Here is a 21,061-nt window from a genome sequence, read left to right as displayed (position 1 = left end):
GCTCAATCGTACAAAGAAATCTCGCAAAAAGGGTTTCTGAAATGGGAATAAAACAAGAACCAGTCAGAAAAAAAAGGAGAGCAAAGTATATCCCAGCCAAGATCAAATTTTGACGCCTAATTCTTACTAATCTCCGCAAATAACCAAAGCCCATTTCGAGAAAGGATCAAAGAAGAAGGACTGAGACGTTGGTTTTCCCATCACCACGAATCCCAACAGGAAAAAAGGATTATTTTTTTATAAAAAAACAGAGGGTCCGTATATCTATACTCTGCTACCTTTCTCCTGGGCTTACCTTGGAAATCTGGAACATTTCTCCGAAGCCGACCACAGAGAGAGAGAGAGAGAGAGAGCGCGAGAGATTTATTGGGGATTTGGTCGAATCCGCGTGAAGGAAATGTCTAGGGCCTCCGGAAACTAAATTTATGTAAAAAGAGAAAGAAAGGGCGGACAGAGAGAGAGAGCGAGATAGAGTAGATTTGACAGTCATTTAGACGTGTTTCTCTCTATAGATTTTTATTTGTTAAATCTTGATGTATAATTGTAATCTTAGATGTTGATTGATTTATATGTTGTTCCAAGACTCTAGCCAATAATTGAAAGCTTAAATTAATCGGTGTGTGGTTAAGGCTGTAACATTAGAGGCTCGTTTGGTTCGCGGAAAGCATTTTCTTTCCTAGGAATATGATTCCTGGGAAACAAATTCCTAGGAAGAGGATGCCTAGGAAAGTACTTTTGGCATGTTTGGTTGACCATGGGAAAGTGACAAATTTCCAAGATGCTTATGTTTGGTTGGCCATCCACTTTCCTAGGAAAGTTATATATAATTCCTATTATGCCCTTAATAAAAATTAGGTTTTTAATGCCTCTTTAATGCTTCTTTAATGCTGAAGGGACTTTTTGGGAAAAAGTAAAAATTGAGTGATTCCCGCCTCATGGAAAAGTAACTTTCCCATGTTTCTCATGGGAAAGACTTTCCCATGAAATGTGGGAATCACATTCCCATGAGAATACAACTTTCCCTTCTCTCTTCTTTGAAAACTCCAACCAAACAAGAGGCATCTCATTACTTTCCCGTTGACCACACTTTTCCCCCTTCTTTTCCCGCGAACCAAACGAGCCCTAGAACTTTGAATTTACATACAGACCCTTGCTTGTTTGCAAATCTACCATAATATCCTCCCTTCTATTTGCCATGATCCACAAGATTTAAGTCCGTCTGTGGTTTAGTACAAGGGTGTCTCCGTCTTCACAAGCTTAAGTCATCTATTACATGAACAGAAGTTTGAAGGAAACTCTCTTTTCACTTTCTATAAGATATATGGATGGACAAAGAAACACAATAATCTTCATATTGTTTATAATAAAATTTAATTGATAGGAAGCTGATGCGTCATGCTATGTTTATTTATTTGCATAAATATATATTTGTATCTATCTATATCTATATTTATATCTGTGTATCATGAATTATATAGTTAGCTCATAAGATTAGGTCCACTTTTTATCCTTTAATCCGGACTTTGCTCGATAAAAAACTAGATGACCAATAAGCATTACCGGCATGATATTTGATGAATCTCTTACTATTTGATTGAATTCTCATCAAAATAGCCTCATTTGGAGCCTCCTATATGGCTTTTGCTTTCACTGTTGGCTCTTGAATTGTTTATAATGGTGATGATCATTCAACCATTCATTAATCATCCAAGTCTTTTACACATTTCACCTCCTTATCCAATTCAATGGTTCAATTTGGATTTGCTGATGGACTTTTTTTTTATAAAAAAAAAAACCCTAGGGTGATGAGCTCTCCAAGGTGACTGGATCCCGTCTAGCCGCCACACTGGGTGTTGGTGGGAGTCAGTTGATATAGTTTTATTCTTTTTCCTCTCTCTCTCTCTTGCAAAGAAGCCATTGATTTAATTGACACGCCATCAGTCCATGGCTTTTGGAATCCCAAGTCCCAAAAGCCAAGGTAGGTATTCGGTATTCCTTTTGGACAAGGTTTTTGACATAGCTAGGTGTGAGGCTCCCACACCAGAGCACCTTCTATAATCCGCATCAAGATTCGGTTCCACTCAAATGAACATCCATGATGAGCTCAGCAGCACGTATGATGGTGTAATCGTAATAGAAGAGAAAGATTAGGGTGTTTTGATAACAAGGCGTTGTATTCGGAGATGAGACAAAAAATTCATGTGGTCGTCCACCCAATATACTATCCACCAATAGGAGAGCTCCACGTCGGGAGGAAGGACGAAAGATTCCCTCGCCCGGGACAGGGAACTTTTGGGTAGTTCTAAATACACCCCCCCTATTGCTCAGGACACCCCCCAAAAATTAAAAAAAAAATACCCAAACTAACCTTTAGTGTAATTACCATATTGCCCTTGAAATTTTCTCAGTACACCCCCCTTCCTCCTCCGTTTCGTGCTCCGTTCGGCACTGGATCGCCGAACAAAATGCTTCTGTTCGGCTGAACGGTGCCGAACAGAAGGCTTCTGTTCGGCAACCCTCAACCGAACTGAATCCTTCTGTTCGGCGGAGGGAAGGGGAGGAGGGGTAGGAGGGTGGGGAGGAGGCGGCGGAGGGGGGAGGGGTAGGAGGGGTAGTTGGAGGAGGGGGAGGTGGAGGAGGAGGAGGAGGAGGGGGAGGTGGAGGAGAAGGGGGAGGAGGGGTAGGAGGAGGAGGAGGAATGGGAGCAGGGAGGAATAGGGGGTGGAGGAGGAGGCAAAGAAGGGGGAGAAGGCGGAGGGGGATGCAGAGTAAGAGGGGATGGGGATGGGGGGCGGAGGTAGAGGGGTGGAGGAGTAGGAGGAGGGAGGAGGAGGAGGAGGGTGAATAGGCGGAGGAGGAGGGGAGAGGGATGAGGGGGAGGCAGAGGTGGGCGGGAAGAGGGGGAGGGGGAGGCAGAGGTGGGCGGGAAGAGGGGGGAGGAGGCAGAGGCGGGGCGGAGGAGGAGGGGAGAGGGATGAGGGGGAGGCAGAGGTGGGCGGAAAGAGGGGGAGGGGGAGGAGGAGGATGAGGAGGGGGGAGGAGGAGGAGGCAGAGGCGGGACGGAGGAGGAGGGGAGAGGGATGAGGGGGAGGCAGAGGTGGGCGGGAAGAGGGGGAGGGGGAGGAGGAGGATGAGGAGGGGGAGGAGGAGGAGGCAGAGGCGGGGGGTGGGGAGGTGGGGGGTGGGGAGGGTGGGGGTAATTTAGGAATTTTTAATTTTTTAGGGGTGTCCTTAGCAAATGGGGGGGTGTAGAGAGTATTTAATTTTTTTTTAATTTTTGGGGGGTGTCCTGAGCAATAGGGGGGGTGTATTTAGAACTACCCGGAACTTTTGCCTCCACGGAAGCTACGGACCAACAGACACACCTTCCTTTGAGGCTAATATTCCCAATATGTCCCCATGACCTTCAATTAGCCACCAAATTAGGACCCATCTAAAACTCCTAACCCTAGTTTTTGAGATGGTAATCAAATGATTAAGATGATGATCGAGATAACAATGTAATGGCCATGACAAATCGCTCTCATGCTAACTTTGATTTTGTCATTGATCGATGTAGGCTTGAGAATATTTTGAAGCAAGCTGATGTGTAGCTTTCTCTGATGCTAAGTTTTTTGTTTGTTCTTTCTTCCTTTCTTTTTTTTTTTTGGTCTTCCACTCCAAAACAAGGGTCTACGAAGGGCTGCTAGTCCAATTTGATTTATGGGAAAACGGAGGAAAAAAAACTTGTCCCCTTGTTAAGCTCTCAATGAAGACAAGTACCTAACATTTACATTAAGCATACTAATTCGAACTATGTCCACTTTCAAGCATGCAAGGACTTTTGTACTGTCTATCTATGAAAAAAGATTCATGAAAAAAGGTTTCAAGAAAAAAATGAGGAGAAAGATTGGCTAAAGAAATAGAATTTCTAGTCAAAAACTAAAAAAGAGAGCATGCAATGCGAGCATGTGACAAGTGGTTGTACTCGGACCTTTTGCGATTATAAACAGCAAAATATATATAAGTACAAACAAATGGCATACATAAATATATGGATATGTAATTATATACATATATATTTATGTACATACATATATGTACATATGCATATAAATATGCATAAACTTGTACAAGTTGGCAAAAAGAAAAGTAAATGGATATAACGTTTGATAGTTTTTCATCAATACTTTGTTTGGAAATCATAGTTGGTCAATAGTTAAGTCTTAATTATCTTTTAATTTTTCAACTCATCAATATTTACCTTTTTAATAAAGAATTCTCTTTCTACATAGAAGAAAGAGAAAGAATGTCAGTATTTTTTGTCAAAAAAGATCAAGATTAATCTCTCATAAATATCTTGTAAACTCAAAATATAATTTTTTACATTGTTGGACATGAAATTAGAAGTAGGAATGCTGCGAAAAACATTGCTTTCTTGTTTGTGCTTTAAAATTTTCAGTTCTACAATAGGGTTAACAGTAATCATCATAGATAAGGTCGATAAAAGGAATAACATTTGGTAGATTCCTAATTTTTGTGCTTTAAAATTTTCAGGTCTACAATAGGGTTGACGGTAATCATCATAGACAAGGTTTTGATAAAAGGAATAACATTTGGTATATTCCTAATTTACAGAACCTAAGTTTATCTATTGTTACAATAAACTATAATTTTATAAATATTTTGATCTAAACTACTTATTTGATGGGTGAATTAGATTTAATTTATATTTCTCAAAATTGCAGATTCTTATCATCCAATTGAATTCTATCAAAACAATTTCATATGATGACCAAAAAAATAAAAGATAATATGCACAAAAAGACCCCAGTTAAAGCTATGCTCTTTAGACATCAAGATAGAATTGCTTAATTAAACTGAAAATTGAGATTACACACATGCCTATTATATGAAGAACTTGATCTAAACAACGTGTCAATTAGAGAAATAATTTTTGATTTTGTAAGATGCCGTTTTATAATCCATAATTAAATCTCACTTCATGCTATAATAAAATTCCATTGTATAAAAATAAAAAAACTTATCAGGAAAACTCAATAAAAAAACAAACTTTTCCCTCCTAAACAATCTTTATCCTTTTCCTTTTTACTAAATTATTTGAATTTCTTTTAAGTTTTATAATATGTACCACCTTAACATGAAAGAGATAATTTCAGGAGTTTTTTATTAAATTAATCAAGATTTCAGGTATCTTTGTTATAATATTTTGCAGGAAATTGGACAAGGCAGAAAAGCCTGAAGGATGTCCTGGCTATGATATTCTGCTACTTTTGGGGGGTGAAAGATGTTCTACTATTTAAAGGTCCATTCTGGAAACTGAACAATAAGGTAGTAGACGATAACCCCCTGGCATGCACTGTGTCATTGTAAGAAAGCTGCTCCCATGAAAACGCATGCAGTGGGTCCCCATGGGCCAACAAAAATCTAGTTCATAGATCTCGGCATTTCACATGATTGTACTTCAAACCCAAACATTATCAGAGTAGCAACAGTTCTCTTATGCAAGGCTGCTGTTTATTTTTCAGCAAGACTGAATAATATGCAGAAAAGAACAAGTAATTGGGCCCAACAACAAAAGATATGCAGATAACCTCACCTTATATAATCTCCGAACGCAATCAATGGTCTGAATTATCTTCAGGGTGATGATTGGCTTATAAACCCAACTAGATCTTCATCAAATATCAGATACCAACAAAATCTACCCATCTGAAGCTGAATAAAGGGGACAGAGGAAGAAAAAAAAAAAAAACAGGTGTGAACTCTAGTGAAAGGTAGAAATGGATAACAAACAGAGTCTCCTCACAAAAAGTAAATTCATAAGAAACCTTTATTGCACTATTAAATCTTACATGATCATGCATGTAAATTCATTTATTTGTTCCTGTTCACTTCCATTTTTTTCCTCCTGTAAATCAAGACCATCACATATTTGAGTCAGTGTGACACTGTTATTCTCCTATTCCTTTGGGTGTACATGTGACCTCCAATCCGTACCGCCTGCATTCTGAAGCCAAATGTCCATGACACTGCTTACTGTCACATCTGGGAGAAATGCTTGACCACAGCATAACACCACCTGCAAAAATTTAAGTGAAATGATCCTGCAACCATGTACCTCACTAAATATTCCTACATTACATATCAATACGGCCCGAACTTTTTGGTCGTTGATATCTTGATTGTTTTGTTCATAAGTAGGCAGCAAGATCTTGCAGTCCTCTGCTCGTTGTATGTGTTACCAGTCCAAAGAATAGTCAATGAGCATAGGAATTTACAAACCCCCCCGCCCAACCCAAAAAGAAGAGAGGGAAATATATTGGAGGTCTGGTCTGGTTTAGTTGGAACTATTCAGAGAAAGGGGCCAGGAGTCATGGTTGAGACAAGGAACTTATTGATATAGGAAACTGGTATATTGCCATCCCTGAAAACAGATGCATATCAAGGTTGGAAAATACTGCAAGCATATCAACACAAAGGAATGGTTAAATAATTAATTAACAATAATGTTTATATGAGATCAGACTTATATGCCATGATAGAGAAAAAATGCCATTGCTTTAATTGATGATGGAAGACATGTTAAACATTAACTTCAAAGGAATGCATGATTGATTAAATATGTCTAACCTACCATACCTGATTCTAATGTAAGGCTTTGGTATTTGCACCAAACTCTCTTTATTACAAGGTAATATTAAGCAGATGAAGACTAATGGTTCAACAAAGGGAATATCGCATATTTCTTCAAGCACCATTATTTTGTTTCTTATCTATCTTTTTACTGGCTATGAGGGCTAACCAGAACAGGATGCGATCTCCTGTAATTACAGTCGTCTGAAAAAGGTTTTCTTTGAATGCTGCTAGTGGGAGCTTCTGACTTCTGATTTCTCTTTTTCTTATATTCCAAACAATATCTAAATCGAATGCAGGATAATTAATAAGAAGCTTAGCCTTGAATTCAATATATTTGTTCCATCTCAACAGTGAACTCACTTATAGTACATTGTGAAAAGCCTGCCATCCTGGGACACCCTTCCTTTCATCATGCAACATTTTCTCCAACTGAAAAGTTATGAAATTAGGTTCTTCTTACCTTTTTCAGATCTCATTGGACCAGAGGGGGTGGCTCCTCTCTTTAGCCTTCTTAAAGACTTCTCATATATTTTCCGAATGACCTCTGTATTGAATTCAGGAAAACAATTAAAACCACTTAAATAATTGAAGCAAAGCATGGAATAAAAAACATATAGCACAAAAATAATCGCCCATATCACTGTTTTGACTTCAGATAACACCATTACAAAATCAATAAAATGAAATTGACAAGACTAAATATGTGTTAACATGGTAAAACGAAAGCACGGAATAAATGAAGATAACATTGTTTTGATCATATATATGGTTTATGCATGACCACAAAATCTGGACAACATGTGACATTTGTTCTATTTCCTAGGTAAGTCCATTCACCATACTTTTAATGGTTTCTCAAATCTCAAGTAACTGATCAAAGGATGATTGAATTTCTTAGTATCCTTTCAATATGTAGATGAAACTCTTATCTTTTCTGAGAAAAATGATGGAACTTAAACAGTAACAAATTTCTTTGATGCGAAACATGTACATTTTATATGCTGAACACTGTTATTCTACAGGTAGATAGGAAGAAAAGGACATATCCGAAATATAAAAATAAATTTATATAAATCTTTAACCCCCAAAAAACAAAGTTGAAGTTTCAAACCAAAAGTATCTTCAGAGTGGGCCTAAGAATTAGGTTTGGAAAACCTTCGACCACTTAATTATTGATGGATGAAACAAAAGTACAAGATAACTAGGAACTTCAACTAAGCTATAGTCAACATTGACCATTTATTCAAGCCCTAAAATGAAGGTTAAATATCTTCAAACTCAAAACACTTTTATGGATGAAATCTGAAGAAAGAAGATTTACAATATATTTTCATCCACAAAATGAGACCAAGTGGAAAAAAAAGAAGATTTACAAAATATTTTCCTCCATAAAATATATTCTTTTTTGAGGGGACTACATAAAATATATTTACTCTCTTCTAAGGAGCACCATGGTCCCGAAACTTTACACTCTGGAAAAATCACTCACCTAAGTTTCCTCTGGGGAAAGGAGCCTAAGTAGACATCGCATTTTGGACAACAGCATGTTTCATCATCCTCATACTTCTGATATATGAAATCTTGGCAAATTGCAGAGAAATAACAAATTCTTTGAGCATAAAAAACCCCCTCGATTACCATTAGAAACTGCAGATCAGCAAATAATGATCAATAAGAGAGATTACTTGTATACCAAAAAAATTATATATTTGAATGAGATGATACACAAGTTGATCCAGATACATGGAAGGTTATGATATTGTTCCTCTAGCAGAATATATGGAAAGATGGAAAGTCCTCTTAAATGTTTAAGATCAGAATCATTACTACGATAATCAAAAGTTGAAGGCCTAATAAACAAAAATAACTTTTAAGGAATTTGAGCAACAATGCGGTGACTACTTGATACTGTTTTTTTGAGGGAAGACTACTTGATAACAGAAAAATCACAAATAGAGGGAACCTCTAAAGTAAGATATTTTGGCCTTTGTAAGCTCACCGTGCATCACTATTAGAGTTGTTGAAATTAGAACTAAAATCTCTTCTTTTTTCCTTTATGATGGGAAGATTATGCATAAGTTTTATAAATAATACTTAAACCAAATGCAGATCTAAGTTGTCCTTCAAACACAGATCCAACAGGATTTCTCCCTTCAATCAAAATTAAAAATATAGGTAATTTCTCCCCACATTAGCTAGATGATCTGTCAAAAGTTTGGTTGCAGAAACATATGAGATCTACACTCATCTGATTTCTTGCTCAATAAATTGTTGCCAGGTGAGACCTCAGATAACGCATCACTGAACCTTGAAGAGTCTATTGAATACCTTTTACTGTAATGGAAGTGACTGAATCATAGAGATTTGATCACAAGGGTACAACAACATGATAACATATACTTGAGTCAGCCTTCGACAGACAAACCAGAAGATTGAACATTGTTGCACAAAATTTGTTTATCGATCGATAACTTTACCGCCATAAGATTGATGCAACCTTTCAACAAAGAAAGTTACAGAAATGCACATGCCTAGGAGTATTTTGTCATCAATTAGATAAGCCTGTCACTCATGTAAGTCATAAAAATTTTTAAGAACTTGGCTCGTGTAAGCTTTAATTATTATATTGCAACCAAAAACTAAAGAGGCCAGTACAACCAATGCATACAATTGGATGAACAAGAAATGGAAAACTCTATCTTTCTGAATTCTGATAGCAACTGAGTCAAAGCATATAACAAAGCAAGGAAAACTTTGATCAATTCTAATATCTACTGGTGGCTATTGCTTTCCAATTATTACACACTACTGCTTTCTAAGCACGTAGTTTGCTTACATGAATGGATACATTCTATGATTGTTGTAGCTTCTTAAAAAAATGCTGGAACAAAGTGGACAGGTCAAGAAGGTTGTTAGCATTTCCTTCCTAATCATCACATAGTCATCTGCCTCCATAGCTTCCTGGCGTGTAAAATGCTTGATGTTATTGACTCTATATCTTTAATTAGTCAGGCTTATGCCTAAATGCAACAACCATGATTATAGAATGCGAACAGAATAAAAAGAGATGAACAGATGTAGGAATTTTTCAGCTACAAGCGTACCTACAATCACAGAATTATCAAGCACTACCAAATTATTAATACAACAAACCTTTTCTGGTGGAATAGGTTAAATACATTCTACAGTTGGCTGGGAAGAACCGGTCAAGGTCATGGCATCTGGAAGAAATTCCAATAACAAGAACAAGAACAACAACCGCCTTGAAATGACATGCAGTAAGTTTACTAGTAACACCACATAGGCATGTTGACCATTTTCATAGCCTCCATAATTCCAAGAAATCCCCCTCATTGTAGATTTCATTAACACCACCTAACAATATTTTTGTATCTTCTTTCAAATTCAAAAAGGTACATGGAGCTTATTATAGAAACCAAAACAAATAAAGAAGTACAAAAAGATCTTTACTAAAGATAGTGATTTGCTTCCAGCAGCCACAAAGTGTTTCAACCAAGAATCTAGAAAGGGCTATCTTACTGCAAGGTAATTCATTCTAGTAATTATTAGTTATGCATCAATTTAATAGATCAAATTGGTAATATGGAGAAAGATAACAGAGGGTGTGGCAAAGCTTAATGAAAATATCAGCAAAATTACCTATAAAAATTATGCTAGTATTCCAACTTGGATAATTTGGCAGTTCTCTACTGTCCAATGAGTACGTATAGGAGCCCAAACCAAGAATCCAGGAAAATCCATTCTGCCATAGATTCTGTTCATCCAATCCACTGTCCATGTCCCACCAACTTTTGTAATCAGATGGGCAGCATAGAGCAAAATAGTTCGAATCACGCACCGCAATAAAAAAAACCAATCTTAATAATAATGTAGAAGTTCTTTAAAAGAATCACTGAAAATCTTATAGAAGAATTCTAGAGAAGCGAAAGACTTTCCGCTTAATTTCTTTTCATCCAATTGACCATTGATAATTTACTATATTTTGATATCGAATCAATATGATAGAGCATGATGGCGAAAGGTGGAACAATATCAACAACAATAACAAGGACAATGATGACCAAATTACTGCTAGTATATCAAGAAGCCATATAAAGTTTCTTTCTTGAAAACACATAAAGCTTCAAGAAAGAATCGAAGAAAATCCGTCTCATCATATACTATTCCAAGCCTATCGATCGTTAAATCATGTAATGCAGATAAGAAAAGCTCGAGCAATAAGCAATCAAATAAACATGAACATAGCAAGGATTCATGCAAAACCTCTCCTAAAATAATATCATTAAAGGCTCAAGAAAATCCATTTCACCATGAACTAAGTTCATGTTACCGATCATCAAATCCTACACCACATTTTAAAATCAAATGGGTGAGAAGGAGCAAGATCCCATAACCTGGAACAAAAACCAACAACAAGAATACAACAGCACTAGGATGGAAACAGAAAGCACTGGGAACAAAAACCACTCCAAGCCCGACCTCGCCGCCTACTCTGCTTACCCCACCCACCAGGCCGTCGTCAAGGACCACGTCATCCCCATCTGCGACGACTTCATGGCCGCCGACCGGGTCGCCGACCTCGACGGCCCGCCTGCGCCGCCACCGGGGTCGGCGGTGCGCCTGACCCTGGCGAAGCCCAAGGAGGGGGGGCGGGGCGGCGGCGGCGGCGGAGCTCCTGTTCGCGATCCGAGGGGCCAGGGAGGCCGTCCCGGCAGCCCGGCAGGTGACGCACGGGGAGAACTTCTGGCGCCTGCGAGTGCCAAGGGGTGCTCCGGGGCATTTCTTTCGGCGTTTCTGGGGTTAAGGTGACTCCATGAGATTGATCATACGTTGTTCTGAACCATATTGACTCCTATTGTATCTTTGAATGCCTTGTTTTAGAATCATGAAGTTTAACTTCATGATACGAGTTTGTGGGTGCATTGCTTTATTTGTTGATTGAAGATGAGGCCTTTTAGTCTTTGAAAGTGATAAAAAAAAAATCATACTTAATGGAAAAATAAATGTATAATTTCTATTTTATAGGGAAAGCTTGATTTTGATTGTCAGGCATATAGATTTTAGGAAGATTTTGTATTGAAATGGGTAACTTCTAAGCCAATTTGTTTTGCACTCGACTGTAAAACCATCTAAGAGAGGGTAAAATAGGTAGCCTTGATATATGGAGATAGGAATGTATAACTTTTTTAAATAGGGTTCAGTGGTTGAGATATGGATGGGATGGAAAATAAGAGAGATTATAATTTGTTGTTAGGATTATATGAAATTTAATTTTTAAAAAATTTCTCATACTTTAGTGTTATATAATATTTTTTTATACAACAAATTAATATTCCATCAAAGATCAATTTTGACAGAGTCACAGAAGCACCCAATGCTCGTTTTCATATAGCATAGATTATTTATTGTCATTGCTACTATATGTTAGTATAAGGTATATAAGCTATGAGACCTAGCCAACTTGGATATATAGGATAATCATTTTGTATGATTTTAGTGTTTTCCTTTTTCTAATCAAAATTAAATGTATATCAGAAAAGAAATCTTAGTTTACAAATATTCACAGCAAGAGCCTTTTTCCTCAGAATCTTAGCAAAGTAGAATATGGTCAAGAATAGTACTGTATATCCATGGTCAAAAACAGGCAACCTAATACTGTAGACCCAAAGTTAGGCCGCAAGGCCCCCATATGAATACATTTGAAAATAAAAGATATGATTAACTATGTTGTTAGGCTTTCCAAGTTCATTTAAAAAAGCTTCATTTAATCCTTTATCTATTAAATGTCGGATATGCTGTGGCATAACGTTTCCCAAAACTGCTTTTAAAGCAAATGGTTCTAATTTGGATTGACATGTCCAAGGGGGAGATTAGCCCTATTAGAAAGTCGAGCCGCAGGTCAAACTTTCGAAGGCCATAATTTGGTCATATGACATCCGATTAAGATGATCTTTTTTTTACATCAAATAATTTTAAAAATCTATGATGTGACACCCAGCTCTTCAGGAGGCGGTGCCCCTAATGATCGAGCTCAAATTCTATTATTTGAGATCTGAAATGCACTGATCAAACCGAAAGTTTTTTTTTTCATGTAAGATTTTGATCGGAAATAGCTCTCTATCCGAGAAAAATTAGAAAAAAGTGACAGAAGCCAAAGTTGATGTAGAAGTCGAGATTTACTTCCTCAAGAATTTTATTTTTTTTAGAATATTTCTACTAAATGTATATGTTAGGAAAGAGGATCCTATTAGAATTAGGAATAGAAATCCGACCCAAATTGTGCAAAATCGGACCTCACTATTATAAATAGAAGCTATATACCTTAATTTTTTTTGGATCATCAATGGAAAAAAAATTTAAGTCTTATTTGCATAATTCTTTCATCTTCTTCTAATTTTGTTTTTGAGAGGTTTAAGTTGAGAGAGTTGAAAAAAATCTTCCTTCTTTTCGATTGGTACAAGCCTATGGTAAGCCAAAATATACATCACGCGTATGCCTATGACTGGCAATTATTATATTGCATCTCGGCCTATAGCTAATATCACATATACCATGTTTCACAAATATCGGCTAGTCTAAATGCCCTTCTTTTTTTCGATCTTATAGTTATACAAAAATTCAATTACTTATAATTAAACATAATTTGGCATTTTGATTTGATTTTGGTATTGGATTAGTCACAATCATGCTCCAATCTATGGCAAGCCAAACACATACCATGCTTTCAGCTATGGTTGGCAATCACAATATTATATCTCAGCCTACGATTGGCACACCAATGGTCGGCTAGTTCACATGCCCAACTTTTTCCACTCTTACAATTATGCAAAATTCAATTTAATTATATCATGACTATAATTAGGTGTAGTTCATTATTTGTAATTGACTTTTCGGCATTGCATTAGTTATCGCCATATTTCAGTTCATGGTAGGCTAAACATAATGCTGCACTTCAACCCCAAACTAACACAACATATACACCACATTACTTGCATGGTCAACTAATCCAGGTGCCGCCCATGCCCCATTATACAATCATAATTTTCTTTAAATTATTTACATTCCACATGATTACTATACTTGGGCACAAATTAATAGTTTTAGAATAAGTAACATCATACTCCATGCAACAACAAATCATCAGCACAAAACATACCTTCCAACAAATATAAAATACTCGCATCATACAGATGATAATACATTAGAATTATTTATTTAATCACCAATATATGATACATCTATGTACAAGATTATCCATAATTATATAGATAATTGTGTCGAGGGATTCTTACCTAGGGATCAGAAGGATGAGGAGGAGAAGGTTTCCAGCGAGGTTGCATCCGCGGCACTAGTGAGATATCTCCAAGAAGAAGAAGAAGAAAAGAAATAAGTGAGGAGATTTTCTATGTTGACCTGCAATAACCCAATAATGGAGTGCTTAGAGGGGGCAGGGAAGCATGTTTTAGGACTATTCCTAGAGTTTTTGTTTGAGACCAGCATGCCCTAGGAGTCCTTCTATGTTGGATTCGAGAGAGGAGACAGACTCTCATCAGGAGTTTTCCTCTTCTGCCTCGTGCCCGTCTCGTGAGGTTTCGAGTTTTTTTTTTTTTTTTTTTTTTTTTTGCACTCCTCTGATGAGGCTCAATCTCCACTACTACTTTGATCTCTGTTTAAAGATGTGCTGAGCACACTGCAGACTATACATTTTATGATGTTGAAGAAGTGCAATATCAAGTATTACACCGCTCTCGCCTGCCACAATTGATTTTCATGCCATTTCCAACATTAAAAAAAAAAAAAATTCAGTCTCACCCTTTGCCAATGGCAGCATGATCATCTAGCTCGTTTCCTCTAGATTCTATAGGTTCTTTTCTGCTTATGATGATTCGTTAAGTTTTTGTTTCGAAGCTGAAAAAATTCCTCATTTTGTTCTCTATCATATAATTAATCTTCCTGAAAAATAGATTGCTTTCGAGTTGACTTGGGTGATGCCAAAAACGGCATTCCTGGTGCCCATAGATTATCGGAACAGTCCACTTTGGGTACCTTTCCTCGCAAAAAAATATAAGTCTTGCGTTCACTTGCAAAATTAATGATTAAATAAATTGTTATATATAATTTATTTATAATATTTGGCACAATTAAAATGGGATGATTTGTTATTTCCATTTTTCAAGCCATATATTTCTCTAACTTATGGTCCCAATAGCCTAACCAAAATAAGTAAAGCCACCAAAATGGTAGCCTGATGGTAAGGGGGCGATAATTTCACCTAAGTTGTCCGGGTTCAAAACGTGGGGGCGTCGATTAAATTAGGGGACCGGATGCCCCACACCTAGATGACTTGTTGGAGGATATACTTTCCTTCCGCCTGTACCAAGGTGGTGCTGGGGTGACGTACCCACACATGAGGGGATGAGCCCACGGGTCGGGGAAGGCATGCGAAAACATGCGATCTGTATCGAACATTTTCTGATAGAAAGGAGGCAGGAGGCCAGTAGGACCCCCCCCCCCGGTTGCTCCAAACGAGTTGTTATTGTATACTAATCATAGGAGCCATGACAACTTGGACTGGTTCTTCCTGCCTTGTTCCGACGTACCCACTCGCCTCGTGACCAGTGATACGATTCCAGCCGCCGCCAAGCATCTTGAAAGCCTTTTTATGTGGCTTAATTATTAATAAAATATTTTTAAAATTATGTTTTTAGTAGATTTTTTTTAATTTTTTAATTTGGTATTTATTTTAGGTCTTAAATTGGTACGAGCATAGCATTTTATAAAATATAATTAAATATAATAATATATTTTTTAATCTTGAAATGCTATTTTTATGAAGAGAAAAAAAAGAAGTTTTTTTTGCATAAATACCCTCCTAAATATCAGATTTTGCATGAATACCCTTCCAAAATTGATATTTGCACGTACACTCTCGTAAAACAGTTGTTTTGCCATTCTACCCTTTTTTTTATTTTTGTTTTTGCATATGTACCCATGCTATCTAATTATGTTAAAAAATTAACGGTTTCTAATTAAAATGACTAAAATACCCTTAATGAGTAGACATGCAAATAGATCGCGATTCCGATAGCTGTAAGAAAAGAAGACAGGAACAATAGCATAATTTTAAAATTTTATTTTATTTTTAATTAATATAAATATGATTTTCTTAATACCGTTAGAACAACCGCTATATTACAGGCATTTGTATAGTTTACAGAGTTTTACGAGGGTATACATGTAAACAATAATTTTATAAAAATATTCATACAAAATCTGATATTTAGAAAAATATTCATGTAAAAAAATTTAAAATAAAATCCGCATTCAGGTCAGGATCAGGTCGGGTTCATCCACCGAAAATTATTGATGCACACGTGTCCGGGTGCATTGATTTGGACCGGCTCAATTCGCCGGACACGTGATTCGATACCTAACGACAGCTAGGAAAATGCTGTGAAGCGAGCTTATTTGGAGACTTCAATCAATGTCGCTCATTTGGGTCCATATGATCTTGTTAGTCGATTTTCTATATATACAACTTACGGTGCTAATTAACGATCATAAATACTATGTGTCAGGCCATTATTAGTTAGATGGCAACCATATATATATCTCTCTCCATGTGCCCGTGACTTGTAACCATAGTGTCTCCTTCGAATGCTACAAGCTCCAATAATTATTTCAATTTTCGAAGTGTCACCATTATCTGAAGTCATACGGCAAGTGTCATGAGACGTAAAACGTACCTCCCGTTGATCAACTAAGTACGGCCATCAGCATTAGTTAAACACTGAATAAGTCCCTTTTTATCATTGAGAAGAGTAAAGAGACATGGAAGACACCCTGAGGAGGCATTAGTTAAACGTATTTCGTCTCGTATAACCTATACGGGACATGGAAGACACCCTGAAGAAAAAAAGAGAGGAAATAGAATAGAAGGGAAGGCACCCTCCCTCCTAAAGGCAATACGTTTCATTTCTTTTGTTGCCATGACTCTTCAGTCTAGTAGAGAAGCCAGGGCATTAATCTCTGGGGCCAGATTTGGTTGAAGACCGTCACCGACGCTCCACTCCTCTAGCATGGCTCCATGAAAATGACATGAAAGATCCGAGCAGGTTGATGGCATCACGATGAGTCCGTCCTGGCCACGAATTCCAGTACTATCTTCTCGAGGTTCATCCATGCCAACTTGCAAGAAATCATCGTCATGAACTTCGGACAAGAGCCCTTCCATGTCAAAGTCCGCAAAAGGGTCGACATCTTCAGGTATTGATTCCAATGCATGCTTATTTGAAAGAGGCTCCAAGCATCGGTCGGCCATTTTATCATCTTGCTGTGGTGGACTGTATACTTTGGTGCACCTCACTGCCTTGGGTCGGATGACAGGATGAGATTGCTCGCCCAGTTCCTTAGGTGCCTCCGCCTTTAGACCTGCCACTGCCTTCCTCTCTTTTGATTTACTCTGAACTCTTTCTCCATTAATAAATCGTCGGGGGATTCCCTTTACCTCCTTGCTGAGTTTTGTGTTCCAGTAATTCTTGATTTCGTTATCTGTTCGGCCCGGCAATCTTCCTGCTATTAGTGACCATCTGCGAAGATTCAAGTAATTGTATTAGAAAAGGAGTACAAGTTGATCTCAAGTCGAACCAGTGCAGAGGTTCTATTTTGCGATCTCTACCGGTTGCCGAGGAGTTTATGAAGTCTGATGATGAGATCCTCCTCCTCATGGGAAATGTTGCCTCTCTTGATGTCAGGCCTCAAGTAGTTCAACCATCGGAGCCGGCAACTCTTACCGCAACGTTTCAACCCTGAGAATTCATTACTCTCAAAACGGAAGTGTCGCGATAAACAAATTGAACAACATGTACAAGGAAAATGTAGTGAGGATTGTTTTTTTTTTTTTTTTTTTGAGAGGAGCTGTGCTTGAATTTTTCGTTTTTTTTTTTGATTTTTTAATGTAAATTTTTTCGTAAAATGAACTGGGAACATTCATCAAAAGCAAATCAATGCAAGAGAGAATAATAATGAACAAAATTTTGAAGAAAATTCTGCTGAACGAGAGAGCCATATATTTTATTTTGTCTCCCCACCTGCTCTTGTAGGTAGGACATTCCATTTGCCTTCACCATGGGCTTTAATGTAATCGGTGAGGATCTTATCCTCGTGAGCAGACCATGCTCCTCGATTAAGTCCCTCCTTGGAGCAACAAGCTCTTCTACCCATTTCTCTTCCAATCTCACATCCTCCACTTGTTTCTGGCCCCGTGAAGACGCACTTGATCCCTGAAGTGTGTCTTGCTTTGCGAGAGCACACAGAGAGTAGAAACACCTATATAAAAAAATTTGTGGATGAAATGCTAAGCTTGGATAGATGCTACGACGCCCATATGCGAAGAAAACGTGAAAAACAACACACCAAATAGTCCTATGATATTATTGAGTGGGGTTGGATCTAACATGCGCATCCACCCCCACGTCGCCTTGTTTATGTAGAAAGTGGCATGAGGATGCTTGCCTATCACAAAAGTGCTAGTTCGACGCGAGGTTGGTATTTTTCCAAGATATCGATTGACGCGAGCTTGTGTGGAGGCAAAGGAGTTTATCTTCTATGTTCTTCTATGCACACCGACTATCATGCCCTAAAATCAACAATTGAATCTTATATTGTCCATTATATTAAAATGACCAATTTCATATTGGAGCAGATCAGACATTGCTTCAACGGTCCCACAGTTCTGATTCGGTCTTATATGTTGCATTCTCTTGTAGCTGAATCAGGATGCTAATATTTTTAAGTTGGTCTCCTCTCCTTTTCATTACAATCTAAAAAAAAAAAAAAAATACATGTCAGAAAGCTTGCATGATTCGTAGCCCTCTGCCATATTTTTGATTTATGGATATTAAAATTATATATTTTTTAATATTTACTTTAACCATCAATTCTTTCTTTGGATATTTTAATTGATAATATTAGAATGGGTTCTAAATGGGACAAACCAAGCAATGATTAGGGCCCTATATATCTCTCATCATAACTTTGCTAAATTATGAAGCGCTTGTTTAAATGATTGTCATGCATGTGTCAGAACTAATTATTCTATTTCTAAACGAGTAATGTTACATGCACCAACCGGTCAAAACTTAGTTGCAAACTCCTACAACCGTTGCACAAATGACTAGCTTTCTATAACGTATCTCAAAGTTTGGTGCCTTGTGATAAAACAAGTCTAGATTCTCCTATAACTCCTTAACTTTGCGGGTGATAATATATATATATATATTGGTCACCAGAAGCTGCAATCTAGATAGACTTGCGCCAAAATAATAAACCAAAATTTTGCACCAAAACGCTCTTGGTCGGCTGCCACCTCAAGCCATAACGTGGACGTATATGCATAGCTTTTATCAGGCCTTAAAGCCCGTCTTGTGTGAACTAACGGTCTGCCGTCTTTGTTTTGATCGTGTGGGAGCAAAAGCCACCCGGAGGGCCCTCCACACATGCTGCGTCGTGGAATACAACAAATAACACGAGTATCACGAACGGACGAATTTCCGCAGCAGATCTTATTCATCGTTTTCTGCTCAATAGGGATCACACGTGCGGCACCATCACATATCAAAAACATAATTGCCATGTCGTTTTCTGCAACATCGTTCGTCTTCTGATATACGTGTGTGGTCTGGTAGGAGTTGCACTCTTCCAATACTCTGCGAAATAGAGTTCATATTTTATTATCATTTATGGACTAGAGTTCATCATCCATAGCCATCATTCAAAGATTGGCATCGGGCAAAGATATAGCCTATTGAAAAGTTTTAGGATCCTTTTCTATTAAGTAATTAGCAAACATGTTTGGTCCCAAATCCTTTGCAAATCTCCATTTTTTGCTCCTCGTTAGCTCATATTTAGAACTTGTTATCTAAAAAGGTTCCGGCTCTTTTTCATTATTATTAGAACCTTTTCCCCTTGAACTTTTCTCGAGCTCCTTCTCATTTTCATCTGGATCTCTCTTTTTTGGATGAATGTTCACGTGAGTAGAATTTTTGAAAGTAATTTCTGAATATGGTCCTGATTTTATGGACTTATGTAGGAAATGGATTCGTCGGTTTATCACAATTTGCATGGTAACTATCTAAACTTATTAACTGTTCCATGATGCAAATTTGAGTAACTAGATACGGACAATTGAAGTGTTATTTATATGGCTATCTAAATTAAATGGCTGCATTTAGTCCTAAACTAGGCCCGGTCTGATCGAACCACAAAGGTCCACAGCTAATAGGAGGGAACTTGGAACAATTAACCAAGATCAAACCCAACACGATCAAGCTAGTAGAACTCCCAAACCTTATATGACTAGCTCGGGCAATGGAACCTGATCGTGCAAAATCAAATGAACCCGAGCCAATTTCAAAAGTTACAGTTCGAGCAATTGGGTTGGGTTAGCTTGGATTTTATCTCCATAAAATTTTATTTATTGGTCTGAGCTTTAATCCTGATGGAGTTTATGCTGATAAAGTTTAGCAGACCTCCTCAAGAAATACGGCTTAGAGTTGAGCTGCGTTGAGTTGGAAACTTCGGAAACACATCGGGCTCTGATCACGGCTGAAGAAATTATCGAAAGATGACCGTCTGATGTTGATCGAGTGACTGGGATTAGACCTCCCGCGAGCCTGATCTCTGATCCGCGTTTTGCCCTCCCGACCCGCGTTTTCTTCTGGTAGAAAACGAACGGACGCGTGCATAAACGTCCTCTACGGGAAAGCCGCACAACAATGAATATGCGGGCATATGTTCCTAGGAAGCGGGGGCTAATCTTCGGACGGGTACACCGAGGTCGGCGCTCGGATGGGGAACCAGGACAACCGTCTTGGAATAAAGTCTATGTACGGACCGGCGCATAAAATAATAAAAGATCCATTTATCCATGAGGCTGGAGTGCGGATTTTGGGCCTTGACCATTAAACACGAGCCCATATGCCAAACCCAATTCCCAGGCTAGCTTCTGGGCCTTTTGAGGAACCTTTATAGGTTGCAGTAAAGCGGATGCAGGGATTATCCCCTTCATTAGTGTTGGGCAACGGGCCGTGCCGGGCCGGCCCGGCCCAGGCCCACCGGGCCAAAGGACTAAACGGGCCGTGCCTGGCACGGCCCGTCCAGCACGGAACGCCAGCCCGGCCCGGCCCCAGGCCCGTCTATTGGCGGGCCGGGCCGGGCACGGCACGCCACGGGCCGTGCCAGGCACGGCCCGCAACGGCTTCAAACGGGCCGTGCCTGGCACGGCCCGCAACGGCTCCAGACGGGCCGTGCCGGCACGGCCCGTCTGGAGAGGAGGGAGGAAAATAGCCGTTTCCAACGGCTATTTTCGGGAAAAAGTCCATTTTACCCCTCCCAACAGTCC

The 21,061-nt window shown here is 38.4% G+C and overlaps 1 protein-coding gene and 1 long non-coding RNA gene across 2 annotated transcripts; both read right to left on the bottom strand.

Moving 5' to 3' along the window:
* Positions 1 to 5,571: 5,571 nt before the first annotated feature.
* On the bottom strand, positions 5,572 to 11,193 carry LOC120113360. The gene is made up of 5 exons (XR_005515275.1): positions 10,300 to 11,193; positions 8,129 to 8,286; positions 7,100 to 7,183; positions 5,856 to 6,082; positions 5,572 to 5,718 (listed from the first exon to the last, which is right to left on the bottom strand). It is a non-coding gene; the product is annotated as an uncharacterized LOC120113360 (long non-coding RNA).
* Positions 11,194 to 16,439: 5,246 nt separating this feature from the next.
* On the bottom strand, positions 16,440 to 17,942 carry LOC120103891 (transcription factor MYB1-like). Its single transcript, XM_039134508.1, has 3 exons — positions 17,751 to 17,942; positions 17,339 to 17,468; positions 16,440 to 17,249 (listed from the first exon to the last, which is right to left on the bottom strand). The coding sequence occupies exons 1-3, from the start codon at positions 17,881 to 17,883 to the stop codon at positions 16,658 to 16,660; spliced, it is 855 nt and encodes a 284-aa protein (XP_038990436.1). The 5' UTR covers positions 17,884 to 17,942; the 3' UTR covers positions 16,440 to 16,657.
* Between the last annotated feature and the right edge of the window lie 3,119 nt (positions 17,943 to 21,061).

The sequence above is a fragment of the Phoenix dactylifera genome, chromosome 15 (genome assembly GCF_009389715.1).
Source record: "Phoenix dactylifera cultivar Barhee BC4 chromosome 15, palm_55x_up_171113_PBpolish2nd_filt_p, whole genome shotgun sequence".
In the NCBI taxonomy this organism is placed as follows: Eukaryota; Viridiplantae; Streptophyta; class Magnoliopsida; order Arecales; family Arecaceae; genus Phoenix; species Phoenix dactylifera.
The sequence above is the reverse complement of the archived record's forward strand: the minus strand, read 5'-3'. Positions and strand labels throughout refer to the sequence as shown.